This window comes from Dipodomys spectabilis, unplaced genomic scaffold (genome assembly GCF_019054845.1).
Source record: "Dipodomys spectabilis isolate Male_0828 unplaced genomic scaffold, ASM1905484v1 ptg000034l, whole genome shotgun sequence".
Classification (NCBI taxonomy): Eukaryota; Metazoa; Chordata; class Mammalia; order Rodentia; family Heteromyidae; genus Dipodomys; species Dipodomys spectabilis.
Window position 1 is genome coordinate 5,225,911 of NW_024870711.1, and position 17,926 is coordinate 5,243,836.

The 17,926-nt window shown below is 39.9% G+C and overlaps 1 protein-coding gene across 1 annotated transcript in view; it reads right to left on the reverse strand.

Annotated features, from left to right (window-relative positions):
• Window positions 1-472: 472 nt before the first annotated feature.
• Tpk1 (thiamin pyrophosphokinase 1) overlaps window positions 473-17,926 on the reverse strand; it is a 237,946-nt gene continuing 220,492 nt past the window's right edge. Inside the window, exon 9 of the mRNA XM_042677185.1 lies at window positions 473-1,346. Within this exon, the coding sequence (XP_042533119.1) occupies window positions 1,228-1,346 (119 nt within the window). The 3' untranslated portion in view covers window positions 473-1,227. The remainder of the gene's footprint in view (window positions 1,347-17,926) is intronic.

The window sequence follows — 17,926 nt, forward strand, 5'->3', positions numbered from 1 at the left end:
ATATCGACAAACAGACTCATTTGCGGATCATGTAAAAGCACTTGTGACTGATGAACCAGTATATATACTTTTTCAGTCTGAGGTAGGTTAAAAAAATATATATATTTTTGTCTTCCCAACTTTTCTGGTCTAAGTGGTAATGGCTGTCAACCCACTAAAGCATAGCATAATTACATTGAGTCTGGGTATTAGCCTGTGAGTAGGGCATCATGAATGATCATGTATCATTCACTATGGCCTCTGTACTTATGTACTGTTTCCAAATCTAACAATTTAGGTCAATGATTCTCTCTCTCTCTTTTTCTCTCTCTCTCTCTTTCCTTATTTTTGTTGGTCATAGAGATTGAACTCAGGGCCTGGATGCTATCTTTAGTCTCTCTGTGTTCAAGGCTAGTGCTCTATCACTTGAGCTACAGCACCACATCTGTTTCTTGAGTGGCTAATTGGAGATAAGAATCTCACAAAGACTTTTCTGCCTGGGCTGGCTTCGAACCTTGATCCTCAGATCTCAGCTTCCTGAGTAGCTAGGATTACAGGCATGAGCGAGCAGCACCTGGCTGATTCTCAATTTATTTTTGAGAGACAGTGCTAGAGTTACAAAACCAGAGTGAAACCTTGCAGCTCTGCAACACCAATCTGGAAGACTTTTTCTTAAAGATAAAGCATAATACATATTCCATAGAAGAGGACAGCATTAGAGATACTCACTGCTAGCCCTTCCTGACAAGCACACTGGCAAGTGCTAGGACTCCAAGAGGAACTGCACAGGTTTTTAATTCCTAGTTTCACAGTTAAAGACAATTTTCCAAGAAATGGAATGATTAAAAAAATAGTTCTGAATTTTATACTGAAATGATCCATGCTATCTTTCCAAGAGAATATAACAGAGCTCATTCACTTTCATGACACATAATTGTTTTCCCTCACTGTAAAGAGATCTGTTATCTATAGTGTTATCTGGATGATCTAAACATTATCAGTGTTTTACAATTATGATGATGATGATTAGTTTTGCATTGCTAGGGCCTCAACCCACGGCTTCTGCCTGCTAGGCAAGCATCCTCTCTGCCACTTAGCTCCATCTCCAGTTGTTATTTTCTTTCAAACTGGTGGCTTCCCCTAGCGAAGTTTTGATTTCTGTGAACCCGGATGAACCGTTGTGTTGAGCAACGAGCCTTTGGCAGGTGAGATAAGGCAGAGGCGCGCTGATGGACTCTGTGGGGAAGGCTAGTCTTTGATGGCCATGGTCCAGAGGAGCGGATGATCAGTTTCCACAGTCACCACACCAGACCCGTCATAGGTGTTAGAGGTACTGACCAGCGTTCCAAAGCCAAGCTCATCATTTGCTGTCGAAAAAAAGGAGCACGCAGATTAGTGAGAGGTACCTTGCTCCAGAGTAGACTGACTTTGTCAACAGTTAGCAGAAAGCAATTAAGTTCCCATACTTCAATAGCAGATATATAAAATTAGAATAGGTGAAATAAATGAGGAAGACTTTGAACTTGCTACCATCGTTCTTTTTGAAGTTAGTTAATTGCGCCATTTCCCATTTGAGGGTATTTTGCCATTAATGTAAACTTCATTAGAAGTTTCTTTCTTTTCATGTAATAATTATAAAACTAAAACTCACCTCTGTGATGTGCTTACTTCTGTTCCTTCCCCAGTACAGCTTTATTTTTTCCTCAATGATTTTACGTAAGTTATTAGACCCTATAAGATATAGTTTTAGCTTCATAAATAGTGATAGGGGAAAGCTAATTGCCTACAATCTACTAAAGCAAGGGCTTCTGGTTATTTTTTTCTCATGAGGAAAAGCCACAGTGACTCTGGCTTATTTGTTGTGCATTAAATTGAGAGTGCAAAGGTCAGAGCAGATTTTGAGATGTGGGATTTTCAGCAAGTCAAATTGAGCTGTAAAATGAGGGCAAGCCAAGATGTAATCCATTAAACGACTTAGTTACCAAAGTAGAAGCCTTACAGGCTTATGCAATCAGAGTTTATGTTTTTATAAATTTAAAAATAAACATACAATAACCACATATAAGCACATATTTGTTTCCTAACAAGTCAGCGCCCTTCACTCTTGGAGGAGCCAGCGGCCGAAAACCTGGCTCTCCTGCAACAGCTCTTAATGGCTGATATGTTTTTCTTGGCAAAATTCCAATAGAAAAATAAAGAAATGCCACAGAGCCCACACTGTCAGGCAGAAGCTGCTTCTTTCTCTTACCCAGTTATGTGGCTCAGGGGGAAAAAAAGTCAGTTACAACTCTCATTCCCACTAGAGGGAGCCTGCCATCTTTCTGAGGAAATTTTGAGAAGACGATTTCAAAATACAGAACCGGGCTTACAGGATGATAGATAAATCAGTGTTACCGGTTCACAGGGTTTCTGTATTAAATCCATGTTACTTCATTTTCATAGTTGTCAACATTTTTACCAATGCAAAACTGAGGCCATGAAAGGGCAGCATCATTCTATGATACCAAGTGAATCTCACATGAATGTCTCCCTGATACGTAGTTCAGAGTAACAGGCTCCTGGGCTTGGTGAGATCAAGTTTCTAAACAGAGGCAACAACCACACCAGCACATACTCCATGGCTCCATGGCCAGGGTCCAGTGATGGTCCGGGGCAAGGGGTGGGGGTGGGGAATCACGCAATAACGTGAACAATAGAGATAGCATCTCTGTCCAAGATTAGAGTCCAAGTGCCCATTGAGTGGCTTCCTGAGTCCCAGCCCAATGGACAGTAGGCTTCTAACTTTAAAGTAGAAATGGTGACAGATGTCTTTTAAACTTCAGGAAACCAATTAGATTATAATCCTAGTGGTTAAGCAAGGCGTTGGAGGCTCACACCTATTACTCAGGAGGCTGAGATCTGAGGATCTTGGTTTAGAGAGCCTGAGCAGACAAATCCCAGATACTGTATCTTTAATTAACCAGCAAAAAGGCATAAGTGGAGGTGGGCCTCAAGTGGTAGAGCACCAGCATTGAGCAAAACGCCATATGAGAATGTAAGACTCTGAGTTCAATCCCTACTATTGGCACGTGCATGCATGTGTGTGTACGCACACAGGCATGTGCCCTCCCCCCCACCCCCCAAAAAAACACAAGATGTTGAAAAGACAACTGAAAATGTAGCACCTAAACAAACCTACCTAAAATTACCAAGAGAATGTATACTATATGTTTTGTAAGGCATATAAAGTAAGACTCCCGCCTGAACTTGTAACAGATAATCTTCCGATTGTAGTCCTTCCTCTAAATCTCTTTCCCAGTCCTCTAGATCCCATATCTTGTGAGGTCATCCCTATGAGAAAGAATAAATGATGGAATCTAACTGAAGGTCAGGTAATATTCAAATCAAAACAAAACACACCCTGTCCTGCCCCACCTGCATGTCTTGGCACTGTATGGACGGCTCTCACTATCTGACCACTTCCTGTTTGGCAGCCCCTCCATGCAACTTGCTATTCCTCGGATAAGCCAGGAATTTCCTTTCTCCATGAAATAATCTTATGGGTCCCCTCCTGTAATAAACGTAATCTTTTCTCAGCATGTTGTATCCTTCCAGTCTCCCCTCAAATGTCCCTTTCTCATCTGTGTCTGACTCTTTACCTGCCAGGGACTGGATTATGAATTCTCTTTTCTATTTTCAAGTGACTCGCTTGTTTCCCTAACACATCCAAAGCGGTTTGGAATCCTAGTCTAGGACAGGCATAGTGTATAGGATGAGTTCGAAACATCTTGTTCCACAAAGTTGTGAGGCAGTGTTCAAAGCTGGACTTAGGAACGTCACAAGGACAGAGAAGTTGGGACAATTTGGAGCAATCTGAAGTAGAACCATTGTAAGACATTGAATAATCATAAAAAAAAATCTCCAGCTAGGGATATGGCTCAAGCATTAGAACACTTGCCTAACAAGGAGAGCCCCCTGGGTTCAACCCCTTAAGACAAAAGGAAGGGAGGAGGGGGAGGGGAGCAAGAGGGCACACATGCATGCTCACAGTGGCACAGAATTCCCAAAGGTAGGCGTAGTAATATCTCTTTTAGCAAAAGACACCAACTTCTATAGGAAAGGATGCCAAAACATCACCATAATGTAGCCTGTAGCCACGTGTATGACTGGGTCAGGGCGAAAACGCCATGAATGGTGTTCAATCACTGACTAAAATGCTGTTGGCGAACGGGATATTGCCATAGCACCGAAGCACCACAATACACATGCCTTCTCATTTCAAACAAAAACAAGTACGAGAGTGATCTTAGCCAAATGATCAAGGAACATCATCAATAAAAGAAAAAACGATACATGCTGTCTGATAGGATGCTAACTGGTGATTTCTGCAAAAGAAATACTTGACCTGAATCTAATCAGAGGGAAATGACAAAAAATATGAGACAGCAGACAAACCAGCTTTGTGAACTCATTAAAACTGTGAAGGTCATGGAAGACCATGACAGAGGAAAGAGCGTAAGCGAACACTACAACTAAAGCCAATGGATGATTTGTTTTAGCTCTTATACTATAGAAACATATAAAGAACAATGTTCTGTCAGGATAGATAATGACATTGTAATTGTGTGGCAGACTGTTCTAGTTCTTAGGAGATATATGCTAAAGAATTTTAGCCTGTATATTTTCATGTTATTTCCAAACAATTCAGAGAATAAAATCCAAGTAAACATAGGAAAAACAGAAATACCACTGTTGAAAAAAACAGTTGGTAAGTCTCAGTGGAAAGTTCACAGATCTTATTGCACAAAGTTCTTTTGTAAGTTAGAAAATTTCCAGTAGTTAAATTACAATTTGAGTCTGGTGCTGGGAGCTCATGCTAGTAATGATAGTTACTCAGAAGGTCTGAGATTTGAATATCCTGATTGGAAGCTAGCCTGGGCAGAAAAGTCCAAGAGCTTCTATCTCCAACCAAAATGACATACTGGAAGTATGGCACAAGTTGTAGAGCACTAGATGTGAGCAAAAAGCTGGGTGAGAGTAAAAGGCCCTAAGTTCAAGCTCTGGTACCGGAACAACCACTACACAACAAATTGCATTTTGGGGGAAAAGAATAGCATGGAATAGGGAAAGAAATAGACCTTGATGAAAGGAAGCACTTCCCTGGTGTTCACCTCTTACTTTCCTAAGAGCGGAACGAATGCCAATAGCAGGCACGGAGAAATGCTCACTGATGGGAAGTGTACAAGATAAATCCGAACTGAAGAAAATGTGTGTCAAATGGAGATATATGTGCTTTTCACATTGGAGGAGCTCCCAGCCTGGTGCTAAGTACCCAGCCTGGGATGTGACTGAGTTCTTCCTGTGGGCGCTTCTTGGATGTAGGAGGACCTGAAAATTAACCTCCAACTTCCAATACCTGGGAAGAAGATAAGACTAAACTTATTGCTAACAGCCTCATCTGCGCTTTACTTTGGGGCTTTATGTCTCCAAACCCTAATAAGCTAGGTCGAAGGTGAGCACTTCCCGCTCTCCACCCTGACTAGGAAGCCTTCCTCCAGCTCACCCATGCAGGGGTTTTTATGATGCTGGTTGAAAGTGCTTCCATTTATCTTCATCTCCCTCACATCTCTCTTGACCTTGGACTGGGGCTGAAGATATTAGAAGGCTTCTGACATCCACTTATTCTTTTTCTACATTTTCTGGGTTATGACTTGGACTGCTGTCTGCAAAACAATGAGACCAGGATAATGGTGCTACTTGGAGGAAACAAAACTAATAATGCCAGTTAGAAGATGTCTCCCAACATCGGTTCTTCCCGATGCTTAGTTTTCTTAAATAAAACCCACGATTTTTTTTGATAAAATAATTTCTTGATGTTATGTCATTGGCATGTCCTACTTAGTACTTGCTGTTGTGGTTAAAGGGATACACAGAGCTCCATCAGGAAAAAGGAAGAGTTTGCAGCAGTTATGAAATCAAAAGAATAACCAGAATCCATAAACTATGACCTGCTGACATTATTTGTGGGAAATGAGTGATCTGGCCAGGTGCTGACGGCTCTCTCCTGTTGTCATAGCTACTCAGGACCCTGAGAGCTGGGGCTGCAGGAACCTGGGCAGGAAAGTTAGGGAGACTCATACCTTATCTTACTATTATCTTATAACCAGTAAAAATGCCAGAAGTGGAGCTGTGGCTTGCATGGTAGAGTGCTAGCCTTGAACATAAAACCTGAGGGACAGAGAGTGCCTAGGCCCTGAGTTCAAGCCCTAGGCCTGGCACTCACACAGAGCAATAAATGATCTATGTAGATCTGAGTGAAGATTGCTGGGGAGAAGCTAGTATCAGTCGGGTTTAAGTGTGTGTGTGAAGAGGGGTGGTGGACTATCAGGAGTGCTCTGAGCTGGGCTCCTTGCTCTCAGCGTGTGGGGCTTCGTACTGTCTCCCACGGGCGCTGGCCTGCCTGAGATCTTTCACACTAGTGTGAGAACTGCAGCCTGCACACAGTAACGAGTTCTAGATTACTTCTCATCCCATTGTGCTGCCACCTGGCTGAGAACAGGACAGCATTTGGTGCAGCTGGGCTTCAGCCCCACCCTGGAGAACAGACCTAATGCCCCACACCTTTGCTAAAACTTTCCCAGGTGACCTTAGCATCTATTGGAAAAATGCTAATAGGACCCATCCCCAGTAATTTCTAATACTGTGATCGTACAGATGGATGAGTTAATGTCTGTGAAGGGCTTTGACTTCTTGAGAAAAGTGTAGGAAATCTGTATTATCATCATCTTCGTCTTCACCGAGGAAGCTTTAAAGTGGCATTTACTTCTGTCCTTCAAATGTCAGTAGAGATTATTGTAAGTATATCAAACACATGGAAATGGCATTGAACAGTGAAGAAGAGAAGAATATGCGAGGTAGCATGGAGTAATTACTTTTCATCCATCTCCAACCGGCAAGTGACACCTATTCAAAGTGAGCTAACGAGACATAATCCATGCTTTTTGAGAATTTCATAGTCACGTCAGATAAGTTCAAACAGAGAGGCAAATAAAAAAGCCAAGTATGCGGCAGTAAAGGCTTAAATGTCTTCTAAGGGAAGAGGAGGGGCAGAGGAGTGGCACAGGATGTGGTTTCTCTTCCTCAGATCGAATGAAATGGGTGAGGTAGGAGAAGTAATGTCCTGCTTTGCTGGGCATGACTCCTTTGAATAAGATTGGTTTAAACTGGTCTCATTTACCTGACTACAAAATGACCTAGTTATACCTTAGTCACCTGACAACTTGGCTCTATAAGAAAATGTGTATATACTCTATTGCTAAAGGCACTATTCATCTTAGTAACGATGTTTCCACTGGCTATGTTATGTTACAGGAAGGATCTGGGTTACGTTGTTGGATGGGGCATAGGCAAAGGTGGTGATGGTAAGAAAACCATGAAAGCAATGTCCCATGTCGGTTTGTGGATCAGAGGATCATCATGGAAGTAAAGTCGAGTGGCTCTGACAATGGGGGAAGGAAGGTCTGGCGCATCCACTGTACAAGCCAGTGTGTATGCCCCTCGTGTCACATCGCAAAAATGCTTCCCGACATTCTTAAAAATAGATTTCTTGCACTTTCAATGCCAATCTGAGACTAAGTAGTGCATGTCACATGTTAGTCTGATGAAATACAATGCAGCTATTGAAAATGTAAAGTGCAGAGCAATGCAAAAGTATAAAGGGGAAAATTCACAATTCAAAATACATGCCTCCACTGCAACTGGGTAAATATGATCAAGCATATCTATTTATCGTCTCTCAAAATACTTTTATAAACATTAAAGACAGAATCAAGATAACATAGAGTTTTCAAATAAGGCATATAGAGAAGGGTCCTGGCTCCTTAGGTCAAAGAGATTACTTCGGACAAAACTTCCCAGACTCTGAACACAAGACACTCACATATTGGGTTACAATGAGAGTTTTCAAAGTAACTGTAGTAGATCATGTACGTGTAGCCCCCTCAAACCCAACCACACCACTACAAACAACAGCAGTAACAGCCTTCCTGTTTGCACCACCATGGAAAAACTAGAAAACTCTGAATACATTGAGAAATGAGCAAAGCTTAGTTACCTTAGAAATGGATTCTCCACCACCCCTGGGCCTCCTGGTGGTGAAATGCTCACTTCTCTCATGAAGCACTTTCCCAGTAACCTGGATGGCCCTGTGATCCCCAACTTCGGACCTGTCATCCCCCACAGTGATGCTCCCAGCTGGAATAGGAATCAGTCAACTCTGGATTCTCCAGAGTTCCTGTCACTCTTCGTTACTAGTCCCTATGGACGTTGGTGGGATGTTAGTGGCAGATGATCATTCTGAAACCTCAGTCTGAAACTCTGTGAGGTTCTGAAAATGGAAACGCAGTCAGTGCTCATGTTGGCATTTGTTTGCCTTATTGAAAGATACTTATAGCACAGAAATAGTAGATGGATGCTTTCCTATCTAGCAGAATTCCTTCAGTCATATGACTCTTTTTAGACCAGAATTTTACTTTGTGAGTCTAACTACCATCTTAAGAAATGCAGAATCTGATTTATGCTCAAATGTTTTTTAATATTAACAGATTTGATTTGTTATACTAAAGGTAATAAAGTACTGTCTTGGGCTTTGTCCACAACCAAAAAGTATATATTATATGCTTGCTCATAATATATTTTCATCATGGCCTATTTTCATTTTTAATTTCCCCCTCACTGATATATATAATGATAATATTTCACATTTGGAATAGCTGGCATCTAAGTATATGAATATTCTAATGTGCACAAGTATATTAGCCATTCTTAGAAACAAACTACTTTAACTTAGAATTCATATATTACCCACCATTCTAGTTATAATCAATCCATTTATTAATATTCATACCATGGACCTTTTCCTGATGATAGTCCGAACTTCTCATTTTGATGAACTTTCTTTGCATTAAGTATTTGCATATTATATTATCCCAGCCTCAAGTTTATAACCTCCTTGCCAATTTACTCTACCACTCACAGTACAGGCATGGATAATGCTGCCTTATAATTCAATGCTCAAATATCCTTTTCTTCCAATTAGTTTATGAGTTCCTTGTAAGCAGAAATATGACTTGTTCTAACCTAAATTATCACCGAATTTCTGCTCTCGAAAGGACGTTAACAAGTTCAGTGGGTTAATTCAGACAAAATTGAGCTCAGAGCTCTACCCACTTAGATTTACTGGCTTACCAAGGCAAATTGGCCTCTGACAATGGCTCAGGGCTTTAGAGGATGTAGTTCAAGTATCATTGATCTAATATCTAACTACAGGAAAACAAACTCAAGGTGCCTTATGGCCCAGAGAACATGGGATTAGAACCTCAGACTTCTGGTTGAAGACCACATCTACTTCCACATCTACTACTCTTCCCAGCTGGGAAGGTCCATAACTACTATTGGATAACCTGATCAAAGTTAAATCATTTAAGCTACATATTAATATTTCAAGTACCTGAAAACATGGCTTTATTAATATGTACATCTTGCTAAAGCATACTAATTATTGAAGGCTGACTGGTGTTAATAGGCCAACTCTGATTCAGTGATTTTGGAGTCAGTTACAGTGTGTGGGCTACAAACAAAAGTCCTTAAATGAGACACTCTGTACTGATGGTTATTTGGAAATGCAGCGATTTCAATGTAAAACACTGTAGGACCTTGTTAGTGCTAGCCACTGTTGTATTAAGTAATAATGGTGGGCTAGATGTGGGGTAAAGAAGAAATGAACAAATCGTTTTTGGTTGGTAGGGTGGAGCTCAATGCTTGGCTTTTAGTAAAAAACATTTTGCCAGATCTGTAATAAACATATACAAATCAAAGTTGAAAAAAATCAATTAATCCACTTGTACTTTTCAATATGGGAAGAACATTTTGTGGGACAGAAGAAAACTACAAAGCCTTTATCTACTGTTCTAAGGACATATATGTAGATTATTAGAGATGATGCAAAAGCAATTTTTGTAACTAAATAAAAATTAAAGTTTTCAGGAACTTTGCCATTAACTACTCCAAAAGCAGTATGATCACAAAATTTTCATGTAGAAACATGTATGGTGTAGTCCTTAGATGATGGCAAGTTTTTCTATTGAAAAAAAATCATCCTCCAAAAGTTGAGTTGTACTATTCATTTTTACTAGCTAACATTACGTCAAACCTTTAGATTAGGAAGTTATATTTATTTGGTACAATATGGACAAATATAGACCAATTAATTTTCAAGAAAGCATCTTATAATTTGACTAATTAAAAAAAACTTGTGAAATTACAAGATGTAGGTACAGGAAGAGCTTCCCCATGTTCTCCCTTAATAACTAAGCAATCTCTGCAAGTATCTAGGTTGGTAATTATGAAACATGCGTAACTCCCTTTTCTTTTTTTGCTGCCAGTTCTGATATTTAGTATTTAGTAGTTTGTTGAGTTTTGCCCTAATTTGGGTCCTTGTAGTTCCTTGTTGATATGTATAAGGTCTGTTCCTTGTTGATATGCAAGGTCTACCCTATTCATTTTGGTTCAATTACTGCATGGGTACCCTATCTTACTCTCCTGATGGTTAAAAATATGACTTCTTACTTTTGTGCTCTAATCAAGGACACTTTTTTTTTCCCCAAGACAACCTGAAGGGTGGCGCAGCATATGCTTCCTTTATTTGTCCGACATCTGTACCATTTGGAAAAATGAGAGCCATGGCCAAGATTCCTCTTCAGCTTTTGGTCCACTCCACTGCTCTGTTCTTGGGGACCTGAGACCGTCTGATGAATTTCCAGTCACAGCTGATTTGTCTTGGCTTTGGAGCAGCTTCACTTCTGAGGGAAGGCCCTGAGCTTCTAATTCTTCATCCGTTAGGGTTGGATCGTCCTATTTCCCACTCATCACTGGACACGGAAGTGACATCAGTGGCCTCCTATGAGCACAGAAGGGGTATGTCCTACAGTACATGTCACAGATCTGTGGACTGGGGTCCTTGGGTGGTTTAGTTCTACTCAATAGCCTGACTGACAAGATTTCTTTCTTTTGGCCCTTATTCCATAGAGGTCTTTTGCTTTGGAAAACAAGTCCAAAGAAACAATAGTGTCCCATGCTGTTTCCTTATCAAAGGAAGGAGTCATCTCTGCATACCCAGTCCTTCCTGATCATCTACCTGGGAAGAGGAATGAACAATCTGCAGCTGTCAGGAAGACTTCAGCCATTTCTACTGTGTCCTCATGTGCCTTCTTGGGAACTTCCTCTGTGTTTCACTAGCGAGGGCTTGATCACTCATGACTTAAATATGCTTCTGCCCTCTAAGTGGAAGCACAAGTTACTCTATTTACTAAATTTACCATTTCAACAGCGTTTTTCTTTTTCTCCATGAGGCTGATCTCAGAGGTTTGTGCTCACTAGGCTAGCACTCTACCACTTGAGATGTATCCAGACCTCCTTTTTGCTGGTTATGTTGGAGATGGAGTCTAAAGAAGTTTTCTGCCAAGCTAGCCTTGAACTTGAGTTCTCTGGCACTCAGCCTCCTGAGTAGCTGGGGTCATAGGTATGAGCCACTAGCCCCTAGCTCCAGCCTGTCTTTATTTTCCTCTGTTGGCCTAACAGTTTAACATTTTAGAAAAAAGTTGTTAAATGCAAAGAAAAGCTACCTTTCCTCTTAAAAAAGTCTTTGTCTTTTTCTTTTTTTGGTCAGTTGTGGGGCCTGAACTCTGGGCCTGGGCGCTGTCCCACTGCTCTTCAGCTCAAGGCTAGCACTCTACCCCTTGAGCCACAGCGCCACTTGTGGCTTTTTCTGCTTTTGTGGTGCTGAGGAAGGGCCTCATGCATGCAAGGCAAGCACTCTACACTGAGCCACCTTCCCAGCCCAAATCTTATGTCTTAATCAACTGAATTTTATTAGATATTTACTAGATTGGTAACGTAAGCTAATGACCCTCAAATGCAGAGTTTCAGTGAACCCCTGCATTGGTATACTGGTATACTCTACAGCCAGAGACATTACATTTTTAACAGTACAATTAGCTGTGTGTAGCTCAACCTTCAAATGTGGTACATGTGAAAAGCTGCAAAGATGTGTCTGGTATGTGATATCTCTTAGGAGCTAAAAGGGAAGAATTTCCTTTCTTTTTTATTTAGCCACAAATCCACTGTACAAAGGGATTTACTCAGCCTGAAAGCAGTTAAGAGACCATTTCAACTAACAAGAATATAGAAAAAAAAACAGATTAACTTCTGGCCTAGGTTCCTCCTTCAGTGTAGCTATTTTATGATATTTAAGAGATGATAAATAGAAGGAGAAAGAAAAAAAAATACCACACCTTAAAGAGCTGTCTGTCTTAAAAAGAGAATAAGAACATTTACTGGGTTGATTGAATTGCCATTTTAGGATGCTTCCTTATACTCTCTTGAAATTTTTTAACATTTTATGAAAATGTTGAAAAAGGCCAAGTGACTACAGCTTACACAGATATTCCTACGTGTTGTTATCTATGATAGTAATTCGTAAGGTCAGAGGGAGGAGGTATATGTCTAGTTGGTAACTGCATTTGTTATTCTCTTTTTAGGAATAAAATTTATTTTGAAAATTCCTGCAATATGCAATCCTTTGTGTGTATTAAAAAGGTGATGGTTGTAACAAAAACAAAAGCACAGGAATAAGTGGTATTCATTCGCAGAGTGGTGAAAGGCCTCCCCCTGCTGACCCCTCCTGTGTGCTGTGGTAGCGGCCTTGCCTGCTCCTTGCTTCAGCACTCTGACATTATGAATACTGGCAGGACTCTTACTAGAATTAAAGGAGATGTGTGAAGTCAGAGGCCTTGGGTTATGAGCAAAGAATTTTATTAAAAGGAAGGAAGCCTATTTCACTTTTATGCTAGGTCTTTTCTCAGTTTAAACTGCCAATTTGAGTAACTCCATTAAAACTGGGGAGTCTTGAAAGGTCCTATGGTTTATATGAACCTCAAATACCAACATGAAAGATACTGCTTCTCTCATTTATTCTACCTTAGAATCCCAGAAGCTTGGGGAAGACAGTAAAAGGTATGCTGTGCTACCTGTCCGTGTTTCTCTCACTAGTTAAACTTTCCCTCAAATATGCTACAGGAAGAAGGAAATTTCTAGGACAGGAACAATCCTCAAAATGTTTGTACTCTAGCTGTATTTCAGTGTCTTATACCTGTAAACCTTGCTACTCAGGAGGCTGAGGTCTGAGATAGCTGTTTGAAGCCAGCCGAGGTAGAAAAGTCTGTGAGACTTATCTCCAATTAAACACCAAAAAACAAAGCTGGAAGTGGAGCTGTGACTGAAGTTGGTAGAGCAACAGCCCTGAGCAAAAAAACTCAGGGACAGTGCCCCATCCTGAGTTCAAGCCCCAAGACTGGCACAAAAATAATCCCACATTCTGATATACCATTAATCATAGTACTTATCATGCCTTATGCCATATTATCCCATGTTTATGAATTTATAAGTTCATAATTTCCTATAAGCCTAAGTATGGTAATAGATAGATACCTTGTAGTTCTACCACTTCTGTGTGCCAGGCCAATGTCTGCCACCATTGGAACTTTGCAATTTCTGATGTGAAAAATAAACTTGACACATGATTGACATACTGGCTGAATGAAAATATAAGCACACTGGATTGAAGTCAAGGCCCAGAGAGCTGCATATAGTTGGGCAACTCATTTATTCTACATGGGCCTGAGTTCAAAATGTTCAAATTATGGAGCTCATGCCATGTCATTTATAAATTGTTTATCCCTTAGTCTACTGGTTTGAACACATTAATAGCTGGATTTTAACCTATCCCAAGGTTCAAAATAATATAATATAGTTCCCCCCTCCCACTCCCCATGCTGCTGGGAGCAAACCCAGGGCTTCACAATACTTGCTCCACTACTGAACTATACCTCTAGCTGTTATGATGCCAGTTTTTAATTTTTCCCTTTATTTTATATCTTAAATTCCATTTGAATTCCTTATGTATTATTTCCACATTTTGGATATTGGATATTCTACATTTTGGATATTTGGATATTGGATTTGGATATTCCACATTTTGGAAAATGGATATTTTCTGTTAGCTATTTCATTATTGACTCCTCCAAGTCTCCTTCCTCTACCAGGTTCTATATGCAGTGAAGGTCATTTTAAACTACATAGGAAGGTCACCTTAAGTTACCAAAATACAAAGTAGCAAGACTTGAATACATAACGTGATCAATGGAAAGACCTTATCAAAGACAGAACTCTGACTCACAACTTTCAGAAACCTGCCTGGAAGCCAAGCCCTTCCTTCCAAGAACTAACCCAGGAAATGAGCCTACTCAATGACTTTACTGTAAATAGCTCTGACTTCTGAAGCCACCCATTGGCTTACAGCTTTACCCTAATCTTGGAATATTTACACTATCTAGATGGGTTGTTCTTTGACATAGGGTCTCACTAACCTCTTCTTGCTCAGGCTGGCTTGGAAATGTAATCCCATTTCCACCTCCCAAGTAGCTGGAACTATAGTAGCTGCAATACTGTGCATGGTGTTTTTCTATTGTTGACATATGCAGTTATTACATTAAATAGTCACATTAGAATTCAAAACTATAAGCTCTGTATATTGTGTTCTCATGTCATTTGTCTCAAGGTAATCTTTATTCTGTCCTAAGCCCTCCTTTGATTGTCCAAGTTATTCTGGAATATGTTGGTCAGCTTTCATTTATTGGCCTGTATTCTGAAGTTCCTATTATTAGTGATTTCTGGTTTCATCCATTATGGTCAGCCCACATACTTAATGTTATTCAGTCTTCTTAAATTGGTTTTGTGGACTGACACATGACCTTACCTATGGAAAGGTTTCTGTGTGCTTCAGAAGAATGTGCTCTCTGCCGCTGTGTGGAATATCCTGTGTGTGGTCTTTACTGAGCAGAGGGTATGTTCACCAACTCTGTGGTTTCCTCACTGGTTTTCTATCTGGATGAACCCTCCATTGTTGACAGTGAAGCACAGGATTCCCACATTACAATTATATTACAAGTCCTCTTCATCCTTCGTATATTAATATTTGCTTTATATATTTAAGTACATTGTTGTGAGGCACATATGTATTTACAAGTTGTATCTTTCTGATGAACTGACTCCTTTATCATTATGTAGTGATGTTCCTTGTCTGTTTTCGTTCTGTTTTGTGACTTAAGATCTATTTTGTCTGATGTAAGTTTAGGTATACCTGTTCTATATTTATAATAAATGTAAATACATATGATTTTGTTACTTCACTCTCAGGGAATGTGCTTTCCTAAGGCCAAGAAGTTCTCCTTTTAATCCATTTAGTTAATCTTTATTCCAAGTACTACTGCCGGGTCTTTATCTGACAATACTGTTTACTACTGTCATTGTCTTAAATTGTACTTCTTTTTTTCTACTCTTCCAGTTTTGCTGGTGTCTTTGAGGACTGCAGCATTTATGTTTTAATTCTCTTTTTTTCTCTCTTTTGTCTGTCTACCAGAGTATTTTTATCTTTGGGCAAACCATATCTTGGGGAGGGGGGAGTAAAGCGCAGGTTGATTCAGCATCAGAACTTTGAATACAGTTGTAACTACTACTTGTTATTGTGGTTGTTATTGCTGCTGTTAAGCAAGCGTGATGATGTCATAGGCCGCAGTTAACCTTTGTCGTTTCTGTTCCCTTTCCACTCTTTTAGTAATTTGTAGTTCTTAGTTTTGTGGTCATGGCTCCCCACACCCTTTCAAACTTTCTCCGATGCTTTGAAACCATTTTCTTCATTGTTCTGACACTGTGTCTTCTTTTCTTAGGAGCTCCACTCTTAAATAATGGCCCATTTCTTAAATATTTCACTCTATCTGAAGCTCTATATAGACTTGGGGGAAAGAATAGTGCAAATATTAGCCATCATTATCTTGTTATCATATTACCTTTGTTTAATTTGACCCAAACTGGGTCATAACAATTTAGGGAGTATCTTTAGGGACTTTCTGTGATTATTATTATTATTATTTAGTATAGAAGTTCATATATCAGAATTCATGAACAAGAAAAAGTTAGAAACATACCCCATGAAGCACTTCAGACACTCTGACAGCTGCAATTTATCAACATAAATTACTATGCTTAGCTGCACGCTTTTGTCACAGGGAGACAGGGCACTTCCTAAATTGCCTGCTGCCTCCTTTAATAACAATCTTGGGTTTTCACAACCTAGATCTCAGAACAAAAAAGACACCTTGATGCATATAGAGATAGAAAAATTCAGATGTTATGTATATTACCGGGAGCATCTACATGCTACTCTATTTATCGTTAGATTGCAGCCTTTTCCCCTCTGTCTAGATGTGGCGATAGATTACTTAGGCAAGAAAATGGGACTAGGAGAGTAGAGATCAGAAGCTTTGCGGTAAATAAGTCTGCCTGTCTGACTTTACTTTGAATCAAAGGAAAAACCTAACAGTATTCACCGTCACTGTCTTTGTAGTGGCTTCTAACAGCAATAAGTAGGGAAAATACTTTTATCTCTCACATCACACCAACAAATTGATTTTAAAATGTATGCTTTTAACATGTGTTTCTAAAGGTGTTATCATTTGGTAAACAGTATGGCTAAGTGTCTTTCAACTACTTTAGATATTTTAAGGACACATTTTCCCCCCTCATTTATAAAGTGTATCAATATACATTTCAGAGGTATTTGAGATATGCTATGCTTCCATACAAAGTTTTGAACCTATTCAACACAATCTAGTTTGGGGAGAGACAGCTGATTCCAGTGGACTTTATTTTTAAATAAAGTAGGCCAAGGTGAGCCTGGTGTTAGATCTCCTTAGTGGCAGAGTCCATGCTCACTCTACTGCACTGTAGCAAACACCTGTGCATTTGCAGAAGTGGCTCAGCTGGTAAGAGTGCCTGCCTAGCAAGCATGAGGCCTGGGGTTCAAATCTTAGTACTGCCAAGAAAGAATTTGGAAAGCACACAGTCATGCATCACAGTTCTAGAAAGCCAGTTTTCACATGGCTTCCCCTTCATAAAGCTAGATCTCGGAATTGTTTCCTTCCAGAATGATGACAGAAAGTTTGGTTTTAGCTGCAACAAAGCGGACTCATTGGAAATCAACATTCTACATATTTTCCATGTTATGATTTGTGCTACAACCTGAAGAAGTGGTAGAGACGAGAGCAGAGTTACCTACAGTCTGTCTCTTTCCTAGCACTTATAGATTCATTATGTGTTAACGAGTAGGGTCACCTGTGTCAGAGTGAATTGTAGATGTCCACAGATATCACCTCCTAACTACCTCACACGGGATACTTAGGTTGCAAATGAGAGTAATCTTTCTAATCAACTGACCTTAAAGCAAGGAGATTACCCTGGAGTTTTAACCAAGTGAGACCACTGCGGACCTCAGTGCCTGAGGACTCTACGAAGATGAATGTGAACTGTTTAAAGCTCCAAAGGCTGCGGTCACCTGCAACATCAGGCCCGGGAAACAGATGCAGCATCCCGTGTGTGAGACAGTCACTGGTAAGGCTAGCTGAATTATGAATGACTATCAGCAAGAACCTGAAAATGTAAAATCTTATTGTAGTGAAAATTTCTGAATAGAAAAGCATAACTAAAGAGAATAATTTGACTGAGTCACAGTGAAAGATTCTGTAGATCAAAGGAGTATGTGAAAAGAAAACCTACACAAAATGAATTAGTATTTCCAAAAGGTATATCTGACATAGGAAAAGTATCTAGAATATGTAAAGAACATCCACAATAAAAGGACAACTGAACTCTTCAAAGGGTAAAGAATATAAATAAGCTTTTTTCCCCCACTCCAGTCAACAAACAACTGGCTCATAAAGCAGACAAAACTATCAACATCACTTACTAAAGAACTATAAATATAGGAATCCATGGGACATTCCTCATTACAATAAAG